The following is a 17,615-nucleotide window of genomic DNA, read 5'->3' as shown; positions in this document are numbered from 1 at the left end:
CCCTTTTTAGGGCCACCCTATTATGACTTATGGGAATGATTGGCTTGAGAGATTAGTAACTCGAGAGTGAAGGATGACTTATTGTAGACAAGCATGACCTCTAAGAAAGGGAAGTAGTATTCCAATAAGTTCGAGTTGGTGCTCTTAAGATTCTCTTTCCTGCAGTGGTGTAGCCTGGTGAAAGACAATTGACCAACCATTTTGTTAGGTTTGGAGAGCAAGTTTATATGGTAAGGTTAGCAGGTTTTTACTGATGCTTAAAGAGAGATTTATTATATAATAGACCTAGTGCTTCAAAGTGAACCATATAAATCATGTGTTTGTAATATGATTCTAATCTTTGCCTATTTTTTTCCAATTTTTGTCATTGTATTAAATTATTTTATATCAAACCAACTATATACATGATGTTGAGTGTTATATCAATAATTAAAATTCCTAATTCCACAATCAAGGGTTCCCTAAGAGACAGTCAAAAGGTTACTAACATGGAAATCTACACAGGGAAAAGAGCAAAGGAAGCATAAAGAAACCATCCAAACTACACTCTTTACAACTCCTCCCTTTACAATTCATCTCTTTCTGAACATGTCTGACTCGATAAGGGATCATTTAAGGTCTCTGTTATTCTCAAACAATATTGAGTAATATAGGACTATGATTTATGATAACACATACTAGTGCTGGAAGTTAATTCTGAAACCTTATGGGCATTAAATCGTCAAAAAATACCAATAGTGAAGGCCATCAAAATACATAGAAACTGAACACTCAAATAATTTCCTCCTACTAAAACGAGTAAAGTTTAACAAGAACTCTAAAAAGGAAGAAGGAAGCAAACAAAACCAAGACCACTTGGGGAAAATCCAACAAGAAAACAGAAGTTGAGAAGAGACGGCCTTATGCCATAGCCTCGGTTTCTGTGACCATAAGAGGTGGCCTTGCGTATTCCTCCTCCTCCTTTGGGGTATGTATAGTGACCAGATCAGGAAGAGGTGTTGTTGGACCTTGTTTGCCCTTTGGATCCCAATCCAGCATGATCTTCACCTTGATTCCAAGAACACCCTGGTACAAAAGAAAAACAACAAATAATGCTTATAGGTAATAACCTCCTTCCGTCTCTCCCTCTCTCTCAAACACACCCAATCACCCACCCAGAAAAAACAAAAATAGATATCATGAGTAAATCTGAACAGGGTTTATACACAGTACCACACACACATACAGGAAAACATGACATATCATGGGTGTATCTAAACATGTTAATTATTTGTTATCGTCGCATCAGACTAGCTGTATTTTTCTTTTTCTATTTAAATAAAATCTCATTTTCCGCAAAGAGGAAACAGATTCCTCACCTGTCTTAGCAAGACATGCCTCACAGCTGAGTCAATGTATTCATTAACTGGCTGGCCCGAAGAGATCATGTACCCATCCTTGAACTTCATGGACTTTGCACGCTGTGCCCTGAGTTTCCCACTTACAATAACCTGTAAAGAACCCAATATGTCAGATTTAAATTCTCCTATTAGAAAACCATTGCAATAAGCATATGAAGAGAATGGTTTTTTATATACAGACCTCACATCCTTTAGCACCACTCTCCATGATAAAACGAAGAACACCATAACAAGCCCTGAAAAATGGGAACATTATATTTCCAATCAATCAGTTCACATTCAGAATTTCCAGGAAACAGAAGATGATCAAAAGGATGAATAGGCTCTTGTCTATGCATCATGGCCCATTAAGCAAATCAACTAGCAAGCACTTCACGAAATGATACAAAACAAGTGACTATTCAGGAAGTTGAAAACTCTTGAATTGCTGGATATAATATTAGACCAACAAGAAAGAAGCATGCTAAAAAAGAAGCTTGAGGCACAAATAGCAATGCTACCTTGTTAAACATACATGAAAAACCTGATAAAAAACGATTCGGTCAAATTACTGAAATAACCCTGCATTTTCATGACATGGAGCGTACTGCAGTTGTGGACGGTTTTTTGACAAGAGACAAGACAGACACAGAAGGTAGAGAGAGAGTGGGAAAAGGGGGCGGGGGGGTTAGATGTGTGGACTGAATCTAGCAGACTTTGGGTGACGGAAAAATGGAATGCTGCAATATATTGTCATTAGGATGGGGAAAAATTTAGGTCACACTAAAGCTAGAGAAATCCTAATAGCAGTCTATTATCCGGATTGCGTAACATATAATTTTGGGCTGTTAAACACATTATTTCAAATCTTAATCAATTTAATAACCCAATATTCTGAAATTATTACGGTACTGAGTGCAATCAAACATGGCCTTAGGCCCTCTTATGCTTGATGTTTTTCTTGTTGAAATGGAACCATGAAAATACCTAATTCCATCTAAAATCCCACCACCTCCCATGCTTTAAATGATGTATGGATCTGTAGTGCCATAGAGGCCAATTCTGGGGTTGGATTTTTGACACTCGTTTCCATATCCGATGCCAACACTTGTACCCATGTCTTTGTAATGTAGACTATCAACATATCTAAGAGCAACAAACAACAAAGGAACATGCGAATCTAAGAATAACAAGAACCAAAGGAAGATTTAAGGAAGGATAAATGTGGGCAGCTAAGTGGAGACTGCAATCAATTATCTTGAGATGGTCAGCATACAACAACGTGCACAAACTTTTCTTTTAGAATATGGACACATAGTTGAATAGCTGGGAAACAAAAAGGACAAAAAACTAGCACAAATCGTAATGACACAATATTCCATTTATGTGCTACTGCAGAGGATTTTTTTTAATATGTTAACTGTACAGAGGAGGTAACGAACTGCAGAGGATGTTTGTGGAAAAAGAAAACATTACATGGGATCCATGTGCTTGAAACTACAATTACATAGATTCAATGCTTAAATCTATCAGGAATCTTTCTAAGAACATGAAGTGACAAGGACAAAGTTGTACAATTTTTCTATGCAAATTGATGAGCAATGTATTGGGTTTTATGAGGGAACAAAAATAAGAACAGGAAATTATGCACTCAGATTCTAAAAGATTGCACAGAAAACCCCCGCTTTCGAAGCTTATCAACCTATTTTCTAGTTCAAAAGGACTATATTTTAAGTCAATCTGAAGATGCGTGGTAGCAGGGCATTAAAAGAAAGTTGACGGCAGAAAGCATATGAATGCAGAACATCAGAATTTTCGTTGGGCCTTTTAAGATTGTTGAGGGTTTTGACGAGATTACAAGATTCAGATGAACATACATCAAAGGGCTCTGTACTTCTCTTATGAGACATCTCCAAAGACTATGATTTACCTACCACACATGCATATCACCAACATATGGCAACAAAAGATTCAATCTAGAATCAAAACAGATCCGTCATAAACAAACAAGCATGAAATTCTCACATAAAATTCTATTGAAGAAAACGCAAATCCAAACTGATAGCCTGATACATACCGCCTAACTGCTAGACCTCCGAGGAGCTTATAGCGCAGAGACTCAGCTTGTGCAATAGCACATAGGCCTCTATTGTTCACCTTCTCAGCGTACAATTCCACACTGTTCTCAGGAAAATTAAACCTTTTTTGAACCACAGATGTCAACTCCCTAATCCTTCTACCCTTCTCCCCTGTAAAACCAAAACCTCAAAAACTCAAATGACAGTCCCCGCCTATCAAAAAAAGAATCTAGTAACACTCAGTAATTGATTATACTAGAAAAGAAAATCATGCACTACCCTTATCCCCTGCAAACACAAAGCTTCAAACATCAAATAACACTCCATGCCTACCAAAACAGAATCAAATAACACTTTATAATTGACTGTATAGAAAATGATGCATTTTACCCTGTAACTCAATATAACAGCTTCTATTTCAATAAAGCTGGAATTAAAAACCAAGCCAAAAAAGAAACAGAAGGTAAGAAATTATCACAAGTAAATACAACAATCTAGTGTAAAACCCCAAAACCCTCATCAATCAAACAACACTCCCGGATTAACTATCAATTAAGAAAGATATGTTGTAGTCTATGATGCAACCCACTAAATGTCATCCACATTTTAAATCACCATAAAATACCATACAAGCAAAAATAGAGAGCAAAAGAAGATAAAGCAATCATAGCAATGAAGGAATTGAAAAGAAGAAATCTCACCAAGCACATTCTGGGTCCTGGTTGCCCTAATGATGATCTCAGTGCGCATAGGTGTAACCCTAACTTCCACACCTGAGTACCCATCCTCTGCCAATTCTCTGGTGAGGACTTCATTAAGCTCAGCAAAGAATACGCCATCTGCAACAAACTGCAAGAAAAAAAAACAATTAAACTTCAATTGAAAACCATAGCAACAAATGTTAAAGGGAAAATAAGCAGGTCCAGATAAGAGATTCCCTAATTCAAGTCCAACAAAATTCGTCAAAAATTAAGGAAAAGAGAAATATTAGATAATCCTAGATCACCAATAGAGAAGCAAATCAGGTGCAAATATAGATTTGAAACTATGCACAAAATGGAAGCCATTTTCTCACGAATAAAGTAACAATTCAATGGAGAACACAATACCCTAATTTCAAAATAATGATATGAAGCCCAAAAAACTTAATCTATAAAGAAGGAACTGAAACATCAAAAATCCTAATTTTCAATGAATAAATTGAAATATCACCAACCTTTCGTAATAGTTAACAGAAAAAAAAAAAAAAAGGAAAACAAAAATGTAAATCAGGATCCAATAAAAATGGTATTTAGGGACCTTTCTCTTCTTGCTTATTTGAGTCACCATGGTGAAGAAGCTTCAGAAGAAGACAAAGGGCTTCTGGGTCTCCAAGCCAAGGTTTCTTTCCTTAAAACCAGAGTCCTCAACAAAACCCTTACACCAAATTTGTGCAGTAACGCTACTGATTTGAAACCCTAAATTATTTTAGCAAGATACCATTTGGTCAGGTCATCGAAACAATGTTGTCGGAGCGTTATCACCGTCCCATCGTTGGCTTCAATGATGATAGATCGACAGTAGGTTATTTCCTGGGAATCAATCTCTAACCATCAATGAAATGATGCGACGTTGATGCCTTCTACTCCCATACTATTCTCCAAGCTATGGGTAGCCGCATACTATTTAAAGGTGATGTTCACATATCATACTATCCATAAAATACATGACAAGTAGGCATAGGCATCCCATCGGCAACCTTATGCTTCAATTATACTGGGGAGGGCAATGGACCCGGATCCGGGATCAGCGTGGGACTCACCAGGTATATACTTGCCACGGGTCCTGGGTCCAGTATTTGCATCTAGCGGGTACGGTATGCATCCATTTTTATGGACCCGGCATAAGTCGGGTAAATTCATTAAACCCAACCCGTATTTATTATATATATATATATATATATATATAAATTTATATGTTGAGCTCGAGGTTTGTAAGTTCTTTGGCTTCACAAGAGGCCTAGAAAAAGCTAGAACTTTGAGGTTTTGAAGGTAGCTGGAGCTCGATGGACACAATGGCCGAAACCGTGTTTTTCCGGCAAAGTGAAGGGGATCCATTTCTATGGCCACCGCCTTGGCCGTTACTTCTTTGGCTTCACAGCTGGCCATGGGAAAGCTCAAACTTTGAGGTTTTGAAGGTAGCCAGAGCTCAATGGACACAATGGCCGGAACTGTGCTTTTGCGAAATTCTCAGCCTACGAAACTTCTTTGAACAATGCCCAATCCTCAATCTTCTCCAAATGAGCCTCGTGAATCTTCCTATCAAGGTTAGCTTAACCCAAATCGATCTCTTAGACCCATTTTCATGGCCACCATTTTGAGACCCAATTGGAGAGAGAGAGCCCACAAATTTTTGGTCTAGGGTTTTAGTTTCACGACCTGAATTTAGCTAGAATTTCTGGTCTAGGGTTTCATAGCCTGAATTTTTGTGAATGGGTCTGGGTCTCGGGTCCATAACCTCATCCGAGTACAAGTTCAGGCACGGGTACCCTGGACCTATAGGGTCCAGGCCTGGGTACGGGTCTCAATCTATTTAGGTCCCGGGTCTAGTCTAGGTCCAAGTCCAGTAGCCCCCGACTTGTTGCCACCCCTAAATTATATTAGGTTGACACCTCGTATAATATTTTGAAAATGTATATAATGAGACCATTTATTTTTGGTAAAGGTGGTCATATTTAATATTGACGGTTGGATGTAAAATTGAATGGTAGCATTCATTTTATGACCATACTCAAACTTCAAAAGAAGTTTTTTTTAACCTTATAACATAACCAAGCTATTAGATTTCACATTTGGATAATTATAAATAATTATGACACTCTTGTACTAAAGGTAAATAACAATATCATAAAATCTCATATAAAAAAGCAAATACAAATATGATTCAAAGATTATAAACTCCTTGAGGTATATGCTCTCTCCTGTAAAATTTATGACTATTTATAAGACATCAACATTTGGGCGATGTCTGTAATATCCAGCTAATCTTAAATAAATAAATAAGAGTAATGATTTTATTGGACTTGTTGGATTTTGATCCAAATCTCGAGATACAATTTAAATGTTACTCGTATCGAAGTTGACGGTGATAGTACTTCTCCTTTATTTTCCTATAAAGATAACTTTTTTTGCTGTTTTTTTCTGTCATCCATGCTCTCTCTTCCCCCTTACTGAACCAGGGAGAAAATCCTCTCTCTCTCACTTCCTCCTGCCCCCTCTTACCTCCAAATTTCTCAGCAACACGAAGCCCCCTCTCTCTGACACCTCTTGCCATCAAATTTCACAACGACAAATAGGTAGTGCATCTCTTCTCTCACATTACAGGTACAATTATTTTTCTCTCTCTCTCTCTTCCCATACCTCCTCCCGGTCCCCAATCCTACACTCACTCCTCCCTGGTTGCTAAACCAACAACAATAAAGAATCACACTCTCCCGGTGTTTTTATGCATCCCATGCCTCCCATTTCTCTCAGTATCTATCTGTAACCCCTCTCTCGTTTTTTTTTTTATATATATATATAAAAGTCTTCCGAAGGTCTATAAGCGATAAAGAACAGTATTTTCTTCCGAAGCAATAAGGAACAATATTTTTGCTTTCTTATATCCGCCGTCCTTTCTTTCAAATTAAATGAAATCGTAGGGCTCTTCTTCGCTTTGAAACTCCCTAATGCCATTGGCTGAAAAGTTTCAAACCCCCATAAATTTCAACTATACCCCTTCCTCCGGAGTGCTTTGCGAGCCAGAGAGCTTCACCGAGAAGCTCCCTCTCTCTCATTCGCCATCGTCTCTCCGAGAGACTATAAATGCTCTGCGTCCTTTCTCTCTAAATTTCAGTCGCTCTGCCTCCTCATTCGCTCTAGGAATTTCAGTCATACCCCATCCTCATGCGTGCTCTGCGAACCAGAGAGCTTCACTATGAAGCTCTCTCTCTCTTGCTCGCCACAATTTCTTCACGAGATTACAAATGCTCTGCGTCCTCTCTCTCTACATTTCAGCCGCTCTACCTCCTCATTCTCTCTAGTAAGCTCGTTGTGGCTTTAGACATCTCAAGGAAGCAGCACCCTAAGAAAAATCCAACCCAAGACGACTCAGGATTAGGGCACTTTGGTCTCTTAGGTATTATGGAGGATGGACGGCACCGAACATATATTTCTTGGACTTTGCTAGAGTGGTCAAATTCAGAGACATTCGTATTGGGGGACTCTCTGGGATATATAAGGCATACGATTACTATTCAGGCAAGTAAAATTGTTGCCTTGCTATTTTGGTCTTTCTTGACTGATCATTTTGTAATACTCTGCACCATCTATTATTTTTCTTATAGTAGTAAGGTTAGCTCCTCTTCTGCTCAATTTTGTTCCATCATGTTCGCTGAGAGTTGTTTTGATTATGAGCGGTATGGTGCTTTAATTGGTTTTTGATTTCTTTAAAAATCCATTGGGGTTGTATAGTTGTTTTAGCATGTATTTCCCTTGAAGTAACCTGGTATATTGTCAAATGAGTAGAATATTATGGGGGGACTCCTTATAATAGCAATGACATTCTGTCTATATATCATGTACGTCAATATGATGTTTATTAGCTCATGCAAATTGAGGAGAAAATTGATATATTTATTTCACATGATTGGCCTCTTGGCATCACTGACCACAGGAACTGTAAGGAGCTTATTCGACACTTGAGAGAGAGGTATTATGTACTTACACTTGAGGTATATTCAGTGCCCTGGACATGATTATAAATCTCAAGTTTTGATTTTATTGTGTTTTATTTATTTATTGTTTAAATATTACATATTCAAAATTAGTTGATAATAATATCAACACATTCGTTTTGGTATTGATTTATTTAATATTCATTCACTTGTTCCACGAAGGTTGCTTTATTCTTTCGTTTCATATTTCACATAGGAAAGCAAAAGATTGTGGAGGTGTAAATATTCAACCTGGAATTTTAAATTACTTTCCTACGTTTATGCCTTTAGATTGCATCTCCATTGCAATATGAAAAAACTGTTTTCCACTAAATGGCAAAATGACAATCTGTTGCCTTGCTTGATACATGGGAGAGCCTGGAAATTTCTTGTGTAAAGGATTGTGTGTGTCGAGGCTTTAGGCATCACTAATGAGAAAGAGAAGCAAGAACACAATACAGCTGCTAAACTTTAGGAAAGGAGAATTATGGGTGGAGATGAAGATGGAAAGGAGAATATGAATTAAGGAAGAGAAAGCATGACCTCCTCTGCAGCGGCATTCTTCAATCATTACGTGGCAGAAATAGGGTACCATGAATATATATATCCTCCATTAGAAACAAGTGGAAATTGTGAATCTTTAAAGATATTGTGAAGACCATGCAAGTCAAATTCACTGCACAAGCAAAAATACGTCAAGTACCCCTCAAACTCTGATTCTAGACCAGAGTATGTGCAAACTTACACCAATATTTTCGTGCCATGTTCTCTCAAGCACAAAATCATGACTGCATGAAACAGTGTTAGAATCTTGAGCCTAATTGTGACTCAGAAAAATTGAAGTGTTGAGCCTGACTTCCCTACACTTCTGTAGGACTAGCATTTTTACGAAAGTTAGATTGAACGGCAACCGTAAAATAATGATATAGAATAATGACATGTCCCTATGGATGCTCTTTTCCCTTATTCTGGAGTGAACAGCTGCTGCAGATCTTTAAAGATTTGCTTCCTATATCAACTGTGTTGGATGTGGATGACTTTGAGTAGCTTCTTGGCTTTCCTATTTAAGTGCTGGATCAGCAATGTGCTTTTCAATGGTTATCTTGGTTCCTTGTCTATTCATCTGCTGAGTATCTTATGACCCAAGGAACTCAATTGTATTTCATGACAAGTGTGTCCAATTAATCTTTTCCCAACTTGAATGACACTTGTGGGAATGTTCTTGAGATAATAGCCAATCTCTCAAGATGTATGGGCTTTTATTTCTTGACTCTATGGAAAAATAGTAAAAAATAAGATTTCTACATCTAAAATTCAGCAATTCTTGGAGTATCTCAAAGCCAGTTTTTTTAGGTCTAGAAGAGGCATAATTTCTTGAAAATCTGCTTAGTAGCCATGAAACTAAGATTGAAAAATTTATTGCCAATGGACTTTGGCAGTATCAATACAAAATATATCAAACAGTGGGGTTTTTGGGCAAACAGTATATGCCCTGAATGTAATCATATGTTCTATGTTGGGATCATCTTCCTGTTCTGATTTCTTCACTTATTTATTTATTTTCACTCTTGACCTTCATTCCTCTAGCGGTTAAGGCATGCTGAACCACTGAGGAAGATTTGCTGGCATAAAATGTTCATGTTTAGCTTATGTTCTAACTATTTTCTAAAAGAAATTTCTCTAATGCAGCTCACTCATTTGTATGGTAGATTATTGTGACAATGAACTTTTGATAATGAACTATCAAAGCAAGTACAAAGCTCGTCAACAGTATTTCCACCTATTATTACATTCAAAGTTTTCAATACTTCATGTGGAATTTGACATAATCTATTTTATTATCTTTTTTCTTTTTACAATATAATTCTCTGTTTTCAACTCTTTTGGTATGGATATCTAATGTTTATTTTCTTTCTTATCAAAATATGACAGAATTCTTCCTTCTGTACTAGTGCTGATGGATTTTCTGATGAAATACCATCTGACGCTTCATACTTTCCATTCTCTTAGCTAACACAATGTGAGAATTATTGCAACTTGGGGAATCCCTACATAAGAATATCAATATCTCCCTTGCAATTAAGTCTTTAGGAAGCAAGATTTCTTATACTTTGTTTTGTGGATTTAGACATGTTCTCAGTTAATAATTTCAGATTCGGGAGAAAAGTCTAGGAAGTAAGCCTGCAGCAGAGTTGCTCAAGAAACTGCAATCGGCGTATTGGTTCTCTGGTCATTTGCATTGCAAATTTCTAGCTATTGTCCAACATGGGGAGGATGGTCCCATCACAAAATTTCTTGCGTTGGATAAGTGTCTCCCAGGATGCAAGTATTGCAGGATGCCTTAAAGTACTATAATGCCTTTAAGTAGTCAGAGTATGAAAAATATTATTTGGAAACTATAAGCCACATTTTGATCTTCCATCTATTGTCGACAAATACATGAAGAAGATGCTTTGTCACATGGAGAAGTTCATCACACATTCAATCTCATTCTCAGAGATCAATACAACTTTTGAATACACGCTCAAAGGGACGGCCTTCGCTACATCATTCGAATAGAAGGGTGAAACTTGAAAAAGCAAAACGAAATAAATTACTGAGTCAGCTCATTTGGGTTACCTTTTTGTAAGCTTCATTTGTATATGGTTGTTTCCTATTTCATGAGGTGTTTAACCTCCTTGTATCTTTCTAGTGGTTTGTAAATGATTGTAATTGGTCGTTGTTTAATTAATGGTAATCTTTTGTGAATCAAATTCTTTGGTTTCTAGTATTATTTAGTTTGTCTTTTTTTGTTTTAGACACACAAAATAACAAAGAGAGAGAGAGAGAGAGAGAGAGAGGGAGGGAGATCTGGTTGTCAGCTACAATGAAACAACATAAGCTCATTTATTTAGTTGCAACGAGAGAGAGAGAGATCATTCAAATCCGAGGCCTGTGAGAGGGAGCAGGTTATCCATAAAAGGTGCAAATGTATCAAATGCTCAACATAAAAAATAAAATAAAGTAAGAACTGTGGGTATATAAATGCATTTCACTATCCAAGTAAACCCACATTGCACACGTGAATGACATACATGGAAAAGAAAGGCATGTTACACATATGTTACCAAAAAGTCATCAAATGGGGTTCTTTATATGTCCCATAAAGAGGACTTTTACATTTGCTCATAAAGAGGTCCTTTATATGCCTGCAAAATTATATGAATATTGAATATTCACATAATCCCCAAAGTCAACTACAAAAAGGGGTATTTACATGTCTCCAAAATTCAAAAAATTAGTAAAGTCCTTTACATGCCTCATAAATAAGTCTTTTACATGCCCACAAAATTCATTGAATATTCATATAACCCCCAAAGTCAACGGCCAAAAATGGGTTTTTACATGTCTTTAAATATGCAAATGAATCCCTGTAAGTTGCCATATCCTCAATGCGAATGCAGTCTCGCAATTTGTCATGTCCTCCGTGCAATTGCAGCCCTTTCATTTGTCATGGCCTCAACTCGGTTTGAGGTCCTTAGTAGCTCTATAAGAGAAAGATGTATTGTAAGTCTAATATGTAAAACAGAAGATAAATGAAAACTAAAGTTAAGTAGAAACAATTATGCTTATTATGTGTAATACATAAAGCAAAGAAGCACTTACATCCCACAGGCCCTCACCTGACAGTTACGTCTGTCATGTCCACTCTTACTGTAAACTTTACAATTCCTTCCAACGGGTGGCGTTTCCTCTGACTGTTTTTTTGTGTAGAAGCTTTTGGCCCTTCCTTCCATGAAGGTTTAATCCTTTTAGTCCTTGGTTGTCCAACTGCTCGTGCACATGGTGGATCAAGTAGAAAGGGGGAGGCATCAATTGATCTAATACTGCCACATACTTCATCTTCTGCGGCACTGCAATGAGTGGAGGCTAATGGTACATGAGTATTTGACAAAGACTCTCTTGTTGTATTGACCTCCTTAACTAACTTGGAGAAACCCAACTTCACTTTTTCAAATAGATCATCATTTTTTAATACTAGCTCTACAATTGTTCTCACAAGGTCATAAAGCTCATGATGTCGAATGAAACTCGAAAATTTAGATATAGTCAAACTACTAGCACCACATTTGTCTTTGATACCCTTCTTTGCATCCATTGTCCACCGGCTCAAAATGTAATTAGATGGGATCTTCAATACATTCCTCATGTTGAACACTTTGGGCATATGTGAACAAGGGATTTCAACACGCTCAGAAAATTGACATGTGCATATACACTTCTTCCCTGATTCAATGAATGTAACCATCCTAGGGATTGGCACACCGCAAATGTCTTTCACCTTATGTTTGGCAAATTCATCATTGCCTTCTATTAATTTGCTAAGGCAATTTGAGGACCTTACCACCTCTTTTTAGAATTTTCTAAATACTTTCTGAGTGTATATTTTTGCTGCATGTTCCTCGATAAGGAAGGTTGTCTTTAGAACAGGTGTGAATGTAAGATCTTTATTGTCTTTCTCTTGTTCTTTGATGAAGTTCTTATTTTGCAACTTTTCAATAGCATTCATGAATTTTTGCAAACTTGTACCAAAAGTTAAATACATCTTTAAATGACAATTGAACCCTTCACTTTGTTGTGTGGTTTTCATGCCAGTTGTGAACCTATCAGCTATGTATCCATCAACCCATTGAGTGCGACAACCATAAAACCACTTGAGCCAGCTTTCCTCTTGAAGATCATATTTTTGAATCATAGCCAACCAATCAGCCTCAAACTGCTCAACTGTGTAAGCTGCAATACACTTTTTTAATACCTCTAAGAATAATAGGTGCGTACGCTTAACATGGCTAAGATGTGTTTTAAACTTTCCTATGATGTGCCACTTGCAATAGTGATGATTAGTATTTGGGAAAACTATCTTAACTGCAGCTGTTATAGCTAAAGCCTGATCAGTGATAATTGTATCTGGTTGACGGCCTCCCATTGCGTCTAGCCAATTCTCAAATAACCAAATGAAGGTTTCTATAGTCTTATTGAAGATGAGAGCACATACGAGGAAAATTGTGTTAGCGTGATGATTAACTCCAAGGATTGGGCCAAAGGGCACACTGTATTCATTTGTTTAGTATGTGGTGTTAAAGGTTACCTCGTCATTAAAAAATTGGTATAACAATATACACTTTGAAACAACCTATAAAACACCAAATAACCTCCCCATCTCATCAAGTTGAACTCTATAAAAGAAGTTAGGGTCCAATTCTTTCTTCGTATGCAACTAGTTCATTACAACATTACCCTCTATTCCTTCAGTGGTTTTCTCTTTTTAGTTAGGTGATTCTCAATGTCTTTCTCAATGAAAGGGACATTTTCTGCCCCACCAGCCTCTTCAATAAGGTAATCCATTGTAACCTAGACTTAGCCATAGACGACTCCAATGTGTCAATCACCTTTTTCAATGTGTTTGGTATCTTTCAATGAGAGCGAATGAATCAAGTCTTGTTGGGCGTTGTGAGAATATGATTATGTTCTTTTATAAACTTCGCAATAACACATCTCTACTTCTCATTCATCTTAATGCGGATCAATGCGGATCTTTGCCTAACATCCACATTTTGTGTGGGGCTTAGCACTTTCACTCCCACCATACATCTCACTATGAAAACCTTGCCTACAACATTCTATAATCTGACCAATTTTTTCACCATGTTTCCGTATGGTCGTTCCCTTTCTTATAACAAACCGTACAAATTTTACGTACTTATTATAATAATCATAAGCTTCATCTTCGTCAGTAAATGCCATCCCCATTGCCAGTTCGATACGTGCACCTCTTGCTAGGGCTGCCTCTGCATCTATAAGTATAGGATCTCCTTCTCCATCTATTGCAACTATATCATTATCATATGGAAAATCATAAAAAGCTTGAGCACCACACTTGTGCCCATTTTCTAAACTAGTAATGTCAACAGGAGAGGAAGGAGATGCTGATGTTGAGGCGTCCATGACACATGTATAATATATTTGTTTCGTTTATATGGTCAACAATAAGAAGCAAGTAGGAGAACATATAACTATGACAGAAGAATCATACTTCAAAAAAAAAAAATCCTTCATGGATTCTATAAATAAAAAATGTCAAATACAAATACTCCAAAAAATAAAAAGCATAAACAAGAACCATTGTTCATTCTCAAAACCATAGTTGTCCATTTTGTTATGTGATTTTGTCATAATTTTTTATTTACATATTTATTCATTGATTTACAAAAAACCATATATGAACTCAAATTTTAGCAGGGATTTCTTTTGTTTTACTCATAAAATAAAATTTCGAACTCAAAGCTATGATTTTTATGGTGAATTATAGACTATAAATCAAGCATTAACAACATAGAAATTCAAATATTCGGGGGAAAATAGGTAATAGAAAATAAGTGATATGGGAATCCTTTTTTTGGTTATTATAATCTTTGTCTATTTTGGTATGTGATTTTGTCATAGTTTTTTATTTACAAATTTATTTATTGATTAAAAATAAAAAATAAAAAACCATATATGCTGAGGAAAAAATGAACTAAAATTTCAGCAGGAAACTTTAAGGCTTTACTCAGAAAACTAACTTTCCAAATCAAAGTTAGCATTTTTCTGGTGATTTACATACTATAAATTGAAGAAATTGTTCGTGCGTGAGGGATTTTAAACCATTTTTCTATGGTCATTAACTCTATTGTTTACATAAAATGCTTGCACACAATACACACATGTAATCCCCAATTCTGCCTGATAAATGTTTTTTAAAATGCAGATTACTCGAGGCCCAACTACCGAATCAGTGCCAATATTAGTGTCCTTAGATGAAGTACCCCATCCTTTTGGGGCCTGTAGTGCAATCAAACAATTGTCATGCTTTCCTGTGCTAAATCCAAAAAAAAAAAACCATATATGAACTCAAATTTCAGCAAGAGGGAAAAATGAACTGAAATTTTAGCATGAATTTTTATGGTTTTACTTAGAGAACTAAATTTCTAAATCAAAGTTAGGATTTTTCTAGTGATTTACAAACTATAAATAGAAAAAATTGTTTGTTACTCACCGATTTCAATGCCCTAATCATGAGTCGTATTGGGTTGGGTTTTTCTCAGCGTACTGCTTCCTTGAGATGCCAACAACCACGACAAGCTTACTAGAGTGAATGAGGAGGTAAAGCAGCAGAAATTTAGAGAGAGATGATGCAGAGCATTTGTAACCGCTCGGAGAAACGATGGTGAGCAAGAGAGAGGGAGCTTCTCAATGAAGTTCTCTGGTTTGCAGAGCACGCAGGAGGAGGGGGTATGGTTGAAATTCTTAGAGCAAATGAGGAGGGAGAGCTGGTGAAATTTCGAGAGAGAGGACGCAGAGAAGTTGTAGCTGCTAGGAGAGATGATAGCGAGCGAGAGAGAGGGAGCTTCTCAGTGAAGCTCTCTAGTTCACAGAGCACGCAGGAGGAAGGGGTATGGTTGAAATTTATTGGGGTTTGAAGCTTTTCAGGCAATGACGCGAGGGATTTTTAAAGCGAATCAAAGCCGTAGGATTTCATTTAATTTGAAAGGACAGTGGATATAAGGAGGTGAAAATACTGTTCATTCGAAAGACTTTTATATATATATATATATATTTTTATTATTGCCACTTTTATGTGATCATTAAAAGATTTATGAGAGTTTGTATAAGCATTTTATATAGTGAAACATAAACTCAGTGGGAGTGTGGTCCTTGTGTGAACCATACCAAGTAAATGTTATTTGTCGAGACTCGAATACGGCTCAACGTGCTAGGCCAACCGAGTTATGAAAAACCCAAGGTAACTAGGCATAAAGTTACAATCGAGATTGATTTAGTGGGTTGCCCTTAATGAGGTTAAAGTATGCCCGAATGAGAGCCGAGGGATTGTGTCACCCTTGTGAGTGATGGATTGCCTATAGAGACAAGGGTTAAATCTCATCGTTGTATCATTACACGACATGTACATAGATAGCTGTATTGAGATAAAATTCCACCATTGAGGGTGGAGCGTGTACATGTGTGAGAGATTACCCCTATTTGTCACAGTGTCGTGGTTGCAACATGGTGTAGCGGATCATGATTTTGTCTTTGGGGGAGTACCTAAAATCCACATATTGGAATTACGTTCCATAGCCCATTGATTGACTTTGGTGGTCCAATCATGAGCCTCCGTGGTGTACTTTGGGTCATGGAAATCGCTGAGTCAGTTTAGAAAAGCTAGTGTGGATCGTGGTCCACGATTGAAGGTGGAATGCTCTTGTGTATTAATAAAATTTTAAATCTATAAGGATCCGATTCCCATCAAAATTAATTTAATTTAATTTATTTTATGTTATTTAATTTTTAGAATATTTATTTTAATTTTTGTGAATCTTCTAATATTTTAATTTTATCATTTGGATTTATAAATAGAGAGAAATTCATTTTCTAAAGTTTTAAATAAATTAAAAAATTTGGCAAATCTAAAAATCAAAATTTATTATTTCTAAAAATATGTGGGATCTACCATTACACATGGGGCGCATTGAATATTTTTGTGGGACTGGGTGGGGACCATGAGCGGCTACAATGGGTGGCACACCCCGTCCATGAGGAGGTGACCTGTTACTAAATATTGTAAGGGGATCTCCATATTCGTTGGCTTTCCTAAATTAGGTGCGAAGCCTCTTGCATATGGAATGAAATAAATAGTTTTAGAATGTCTTGTGAATCAAGAAGGCTTGATTAAAGAATAAGTAATGAATATTTATTATAAGAGAAAGTAAAGTGATATTTTTTGTATTTAATTATTATGATGGGAATATGTTTAGGAAATAGAGGATAAAGTTCTTGTACTTTTTTTAGAATCATGATGGTGGATCTAAGAAATTGATGACTCACATCTCTCACCCCACAAGTCTCCAAGATCGACAATCAGGATTTGATCTTATGAATTATGGCAAACCCTAAAGCATAAAACATCTATAAAAGGAGGCTCTCCTACCTCATAAATTTCTACACAACTATTATCTCTTCTCTCTCTAAGGGTTTTCTATCTCTCTCCAATATCTCTCTAACAGGCACGCCCCAACCTAGTTACAGAGAAGGGGGGCACACCCCAACCTAGAGCTCCCTCTTCAAGTTTCCATAGGGGTAAGTCCAAGTCATCTCTCTCTGTTGCAAGTTCTAGGTGGCACACCAAGCTAGGCTAGGCTTGTAGTTGTTTGATTTTGATAGTAGGCATCAAATGGGAGCATCCTCTAGCTAGTAGATATCTTCCTCTTTCTTTGATTTCTATCTCTCATCTATATAAAGATTAAGCCAAGGGGTTTGAGCAAAACTAAAGTATTGAAGCCTTAGGTAATTGATCCTAGATCGAGATCCATATGCCTTTGATAGGGTTTTTCTATAAGTAGAATAATC

General features: G+C 36.8%; 1 protein-coding gene and 2 long non-coding RNA genes across 5 annotated transcripts; 1 reads left to right on the top strand and 2 right to left on the bottom strand.

Annotated features, from left to right (window-relative positions):
* Nucleotides 1-681: 681 nt before the first annotated feature.
* On the bottom strand, nt 682-4,916 carry LOC18444382 (small ribosomal subunit protein uS3x). Its single transcript, XM_006854555.4, has 6 exons — nt 4,757-4,916; nt 4,159-4,306; nt 3,457-3,628; nt 1,582-1,636; nt 1,359-1,490; nt 682-1,065 (listed from the first exon to the last, which is right to left on the bottom strand). Exons 1-6 carry the CDS (start codon nt 4,784-4,786, stop codon nt 901-903), a joined length of 702 nt encoding a protein of 233 aa, XP_006854617.1. The 5' UTR covers nt 4,787-4,916; the 3' UTR covers nt 682-900.
* Nucleotides 4,917-6,638: 1,722 nt separating this feature from the next.
* Nucleotides 6,639-10,942, top strand: LOC148779717 (uncharacterized). The gene is made up of 3 exons (XR_016045018.1): nt 6,639-7,734; nt 8,150-8,207; nt 10,343-10,942. It is a non-coding gene; the product is annotated as an uncharacterized LOC148779717 (long non-coding RNA).
* Nucleotides 10,943-11,306: 364 nt separating this feature from the next.
* On the bottom strand, nt 11,307-15,737 carry LOC105421443 (uncharacterized). 3 transcript variants are annotated; one of them, XR_016045017.1, is made up of 3 exons: nt 15,265-15,737; nt 11,852-12,082; nt 11,307-11,715 (listed from the first exon to the last, which is right to left on the bottom strand). It is a non-coding gene; the product is annotated as an uncharacterized LOC105421443 (long non-coding RNA). The 3 variants fall into 3 exon arrangements; XR_002282645.2 differs by having other exon boundaries at nt 11,835-12,082; nt 15,265-15,691; XR_002282644.2 differs by lacking the exon at nt 11,852-12,082 and having other exon boundaries at nt 15,265-15,696.
* Between the last annotated feature and the right edge of the window lie 1,878 nt (nt 15,738-17,615).

The sequence above is a fragment of the Amborella trichopoda genome, chromosome 11, assembly GCF_054954075.1.
Source record: "Amborella trichopoda isolate Santa Cruz 75 chromosome 11, AtrichopodaSantaCruz75HAP2 v2.0, whole genome shotgun sequence".
NCBI lineage: Eukaryota > Viridiplantae > Streptophyta > Magnoliopsida > Amborellales > Amborellaceae > Amborella > Amborella trichopoda.
This window is presented reverse-complemented; position numbering and strand designations above follow the sequence as displayed.